General features: G+C 41.4%; 1 protein-coding gene across 5 annotated transcripts in view; it reads right to left on the reverse strand.

Moving 5' to 3' along the window:
- Window positions 1-5,572, reverse strand: part of LOC122813704 (zinc-binding protein A33-like) — a 1,378,975-nt gene extending 1,373,403 nt beyond the window's left edge. For 3 of the 5 annotated variants that reach the window (XM_044086163.1, XM_044086164.1, XM_044086162.1), the window contains exon 1: window positions 5,005-5,572. In XM_044086163.1, coding sequence (XP_043942098.1) covers window positions 5,005-5,457 — 453 coding nt within the window. In that variant the 5' untranslated portion in view covers window positions 5,458-5,572. The remainder of the gene's footprint in view (window positions 1-5,004) is intronic. The other 2 variants (XM_044086166.1, XM_044086165.1) reach the window with 2 other exon arrangements.
- Window positions 5,573-6,000: the final 428 nt, after the last annotated feature.

A 6,000-nucleotide genomic window follows, 5' to 3' on the forward strand; every position in this document is an offset into this window, starting at 1 on the left:
TGCGTTTACAGTGATACCCAGTCGAGAGCAAAGGTGTAGCAAGGAGTACCTGGCACAGATGAGATCCTTGGCTAGGGTGGAAATAAGCCAGTCATCCAGATACGGGGACACCCAGAACCCATGCAGTCCGAGATGACCTGCAACCACTGACACACACTTAGTGAACTCTAGGAAGCTGGGGTGAGGCCAAAGTACAGGGCCCTAGATTGAAAATTACCATCTCCAAGCTAGAAACATCCTTCCTAAGCAATGGAAGGATGGACTAGACAATGACCATCCAGAACTTCATCTGTCTGACCTATTGGTTGAGATGACTGAGGTCCAAGATTGGCCTGAGGTCCCTGTTCCTTTTATGATCTTCTGTACCCATGTGTTTTGGTTGATATATGTCCAGGCCTTGGGGGTAGAAGGTTATGTCCCCTTTGAATGTCTCTACAGTGTGGCAGTCAGGTAACAATTAAGGAATGCTGGTAAGGGTTCCTGGAGAATGCTGCCCCTGAAACCTTGATTTTGTGGGTCACCTCAGCCACAGGGTTGATGTCCATCACCAGAATTTCCCCACTCTGTCCTGGGGGAGTATACCCCCAAATGTTTCATGAGAGAACCCTTGAGTCTTCTAGTGCCACAGCTTCTTTCCTCCATTTTGGTTCCTACAGAAAGACCTCTGAGGGTGGGGAAAGTAAAGATTAGTATTACTATGACAGAAATGGTCTTCCTATCCTTTTTGCTTTTGGACAATGTCTTTAACTGTACATCTGAAGAGTGTTGAACCATCACAGGAGGCATCAATAAAGTCACACAAGCACATCCAGGCAGGATTCCTTACATTATGCCAGTGCATTTAGTTCTCAAGGCACTCCCTGTTAAGTAAGAAATCAGGGGAATGAAACACTAGAAAGGAACTGAAGGGTAGCAAGCTGTGAGTCAAAGTTTTTTTTTTCTACAGAGATGGACCCAGAGAAGGATTTGTAAAGTTCCTTTGTCAAATCTTTCTGAAACCTTGCAATGTGTGCCAATTAATTTAGTACCTTCACAGCAAAAAGTTGCTGAAGCACACACCAGCTTCCAAAATCCATCCAATGCCCTGGACTCTATGTTGGGTGAGTGGAATAGCTTTCTTCAGCAATTTCTGTTTTAGTGACAGCTGCCACCACCACAAAAATCAATGGCAGGACCCTTGCTCCAATGCTGACAGTCAATGGGTGAAACTAAGCACTGACCTAGTTTGGAGGGAATTGGTTTAACCAAATCGGTCTCCTTCCATGCTCATTTTCAGACAAGATCAACTATATGACCAGCAGGGGGAGCCACCCATGAAGTAATTGTGACAGACTGGATGGCCTCAAGAAAAGACAACTCCTCTTGGGAGGGGGCTTTGGAGGATCATCCATCTGTCTCAAAACTTTAAGGATCTCACTGGGTGAGATGTCCTCAAGGGGAAGATCTGTAGGACCTCTCCTCCTCAAAGTCAACACTACAACAGGAGTTAACATGCTTCCTCTTGCATGCATGCTTCTAAGAACACTTAACAATGGGATGTTCCGGTGTGGCCTCAGAAGAATGGGACTCATAAGGACTGTCTCAAGGTTTAAAGGGTCAGAATGAACTGGATCAAGACCCAAGGACATTTTGGGAGGCATGGACTAAGCCAAGTGAAGAAGAGAAGCCTGTTCATCCAACAGTGACAGCACTCTCTCAACAGCTTAAAATGCCAAAGCCAAGGGGAAAACTGAAATCACCCCCGATGAAACCAAAGCAGCCACCAGAGGCAAATTTTGGAACTAGACTTGACTACACTCGGAGGCAGACACTGAGCTGTCCAGCACCAAGGTTCCAAAAACTTCAGAGGCAAAGCCATCCTCTGAATCTGGCACCAATGCTTCTGCCCAAAGACCTTTCTGGATCCCAGCCACTCATACCCATTGAGATCAGAGAAGGCACTGGAAAAAAAAAAGACATGGACAAGCTCTGGGTGACACTCTAATCCTTAGTCCCTTAACAAGAAAGGTGGATCGGAGTAGGGGCAACAATAGAATGAAAAGAACGGCCTAAGCTCACAGGTCCAACAGTGTACTTAAACTGAATATGGGTCCTGAGACACTTCATTATCTGATCCACATCTGCTCTGGATAGGTTCCTGGTAGACAGGACCAACTTTGACGGAAAGGCTGTGGATGGGTATCTAGAGGATCTGTGAAATCACGTCTTTTAAAAATGGGAAAAGAAACCTTGGAGAAATGGGCTCAGGGAAGACTCTCAGCTCAGGTACCACAGGGGTATTGGATCAGACTATCAGCTCGGACAGTGAGGTCAGATACATGGACTTCAGTATTTTGAATCCAGAGATGTGGACACAACAGATGATGTGGTCCAGGGAGTACTTCCCTGGGCTTCTTCAGTCTGTCAGAGGGCTTCCTGACAGAGGGGGAAGCTCCATCTACAGATGGCTGAGCCTGGGATGACTCTTCTGAAGGGTCAGGGAGGAGTCCCTTCAGAACAAGTCTGTTTTTCCATTCGATAATGGCTCTTGAACCAAAGGCAGTATAGATGGTACACTGCTCATTGAAATGGGACACTCCAAGAAAATGTACACTTCTTTTGTAATTCAGAATTTGGAATTTTGTGGCCACAATTTTTTTTCACTCTGATGGTTTGTCTGACATACTGGAAAAAAAAAAAAAAAACTAACAGCTTACACTAAAAAGAGAGAAAATAAAAACAAACCGGAAACAGCAATATAGCTAGCGATCCCACATACTAATAGCTATAAAATTAAAAAAGCTACCAAAAACCCTCAGGCTTATTAAAAGGAAACACTATACAAAACTGTCAATTGATTAAACAGCACAAAGAAAAACTACAGTGAAGTTACTTTTTTTGGATATGAATACAAAAACAGAGGAAGAACATCCTAAATAGACATCAAAAACTATAGCTAGAAAATCTCACTACTGAAAGCTCAAGACTGAGTGAAGAGATCCGCATCTGAAGCAAAGGCATAACAAACAATATATGGAGTAATTCCAGAGGTGGGTAAGGGAAGATGTCTGAACTTTAGATTCAATGTCTAGTCATCTGTTAGGCCCCAGCTTGTATAGGTTACATCTCCCAAACCTCTGCTTACACTTACCACAGGTATCAGAACATGTCCGTGATTTGGGATGCATGGATAGAGCTTAAAAAGGGCCTTGTACTTGTTAGCCTAGTAAACCTGGTCCCTATGAACCTACACAGCTGCTAAAGTTGGATCCATTGGCCTATAAATAACAACAGACGCAGTCTTTGGTTTGTTTTAACTGGAAACTCTCATTTTCAATGACCAAACAGATGCCTTGGGGGAGGTGCATATCCCTCCACAACACCTACAGCAGACATGACAAAATTCTTTGAGAGACAGGGTAGCTATTCAGAAATATGAAGTATGCATAGTAGTTATTCCTCATTGTTGCTGATACCAAGCGACTGAACCAACACTCTGCGTATGTGAAATTAGACTGATCAAAATAATTTTCTTTCAACTGAATCCCGGCAAAAATACATAAATCCTTCCAAATCCGAGTAGTCTTTACATATGTCTAATGAAAGGAAAATGATGGCTGTGTCCTTCAGTAGCAGCCTTTGTTCTCGGTGTCAAAATTACATACTTTTTTATCTTGGGTGTATGTAAACACTATAGACATAAAAATGAATTAATGAAAACTATAATATTCACACTGCAAGAAAAGTATGCAAATATGACTAGATCTTGCTCTTCAGTATGAATTTCATATTCACACTGCAAGAAAAGTATGCAAATATGACTAGATCTTGCTCTTCAGTATGAATTTCAGACTCTCATGCTTCTCTACAGTAACTGTCTCAACAAGTGAGTCAACTGCCAAAACAGTATTTAACTACCTTTTTATCATCTAGAAGACATTTACAGATTTGATCTCCTACTGCATTCTCAGCCAGTCTCCCTGTCAGGCCAACCAGGCAGCCGCCTAGGGTGCTTTTCCACAAGTATTTACTTATTTTTTAAAAGAATAAAATAGCATGCTTCCTTGCACTGTATATTTAAATAGCCAGGGGTGGGTCCATACCATGACAGGCACTATCGTGGGTGCTGAAGAAAGCCTGCAAAGTTCAAGCATGATGTCAATGGATTATGGCATCTGGAGTGAGCACAGCGAGAAATCTTGGATTACATTTGAGAAGTTTGAAGGAAAGGTTGTTAATGCACCTCATAGCGTAGGAAATCCCTAAAAGCACTTTCTTCCACTACAGTTGTCAAATGTGCAGTCTTGCCAAGTCAGGATGTGTTGAAATTACGAATTAAAAAAAAATGAAAAGCAACTGTAAAAAGGGATACAAAAAGTTATCTGGATGATGTGGATAAGCCAAGACGCGGGGGGACCATGGGGCTACTGGGAGATGGGGGGCAGTATGGTGTTGGTTCTCCTAAGGCCTGTCCTAGCCTGCTGTTGGCAAAAGCTGTTAATTTTGAGAAACAATGCAGATTTGCTTTGAAAAAAAAAATGGGTTGCAAACAGCTTAACTTTTGTCAGGTTTCTGCTTATTCCAAATGATACAGATACTGAAGGTGTGGCTGAAACTATAGCTCTTAAATGAATCGAAGACAAATTCGAGATAAATAATAAGTAATCGGGGACACTTACAATATTAATTTGACGCACTGACCATAAAAATGTGTGAATTTATATACATTTTCGCAAGCAAAAGTCTGTAAATATAATTACTGTCGATTGTCGTTAAAACCTAATTCACCACCTGTTATGCAAAATTCACCAGTTTTAAGAAGTAGGACAGCTCTAAATTTGACTAAAATCGGGGACCGTTAACCACGTACAAGAAGAATCGAGTACAGACGTTAAAAACTTCTCTTACATATCTGCGTGTGTAACTTTTATCCTTGAGAGCTGATATCATACTGCTTTGTAATAAAACAAAACACAAATGATGACTTTGAAAAAATTTTCAGAGTTTGTGAGCAGCTTCTTTCACCTGATAAACGTTAGCTGCCTCCTCCACATGTATGAAACGATGACCACAGTGATTAGGGACACAAAGAGCACACAGCAGGGTTTCATCAACTGCACAAAACAATTTCAACTTCTCGGTATGCAAGCCACAGTCCTGAGCGGTGTGTTTTTGCTTTGGACCCGAATTCTGCGTCTTTTCTTTCTCCCCAGAAACTGTCTCGTTATCTCGCTTCTTGATCTGCGCGTGGACTCTTTCCACCTGATTAGCCAGAAATAAATTTACGGAGTACTTTCTGGCCGAAAACTGCTGTCTACACTCTGGGCAATATAGGTTGTCAGTGCTATCCCAAACCCTATTAATACAGGTCTTGCAGAAATTATGGCCACACTCCAACATCACTGGAACATCAAACGGTTCCAAACAAACTGGACAGTTTAACTCTTCCATATAATCACTACCTAAAAGGGACGCCATCTTGGCAAAAGTTCTGCTACTTTTGTTTTCCTGTATAAAAAGGGTAGAGACTTCTTCAATTAAAGACACATACACCAACTGAATAACGGTTTCAATCCGGAAGTAGGTTCAACAGCACGATACTAGAAACATTGCAGCAATATTATAACTTGCACTACTGCAAACTGTCTTTAAGTCATCAAATATTCTGGCTTATGCGAGGCGACATCTTGCTTGCCTTAAAGAGCTTATAGTGATACATTATCTTTTATGAAGTGAAGTATTTCTTCAAAATTTGTTCCGGTGTTGCCTAGCTTTAGCGACAGATTTATTAACATTTCTAACGTAATCTACATAAAAAAAAATCACCGACTTTTAATAGAACAAAAAAATAATAGCATTATTAAGTTGTTTTTTCTTTCCATTCCCATTCTTTCCACTCCACTAACTACCTTGATTATAGCACGCTCAGATGCTCATAACCAGTACTTATTATACAGCAGGAACTTCTTCTTCTTGTAACATTTGTTAGTGTCTGTTATGCACTTCACAGATAAAGATTCT

The sequence above is a fragment of the Protopterus annectens genome, chromosome 10.part0 (assembly GCF_019279795.1).
Source record: "Protopterus annectens isolate FY-2018-M chromosome 10.part0, PAN1.0, whole genome shotgun sequence".
Classification (NCBI taxonomy): Eukaryota; Metazoa; Chordata; order Ceratodontiformes; family Protopteridae; genus Protopterus; species Protopterus annectens.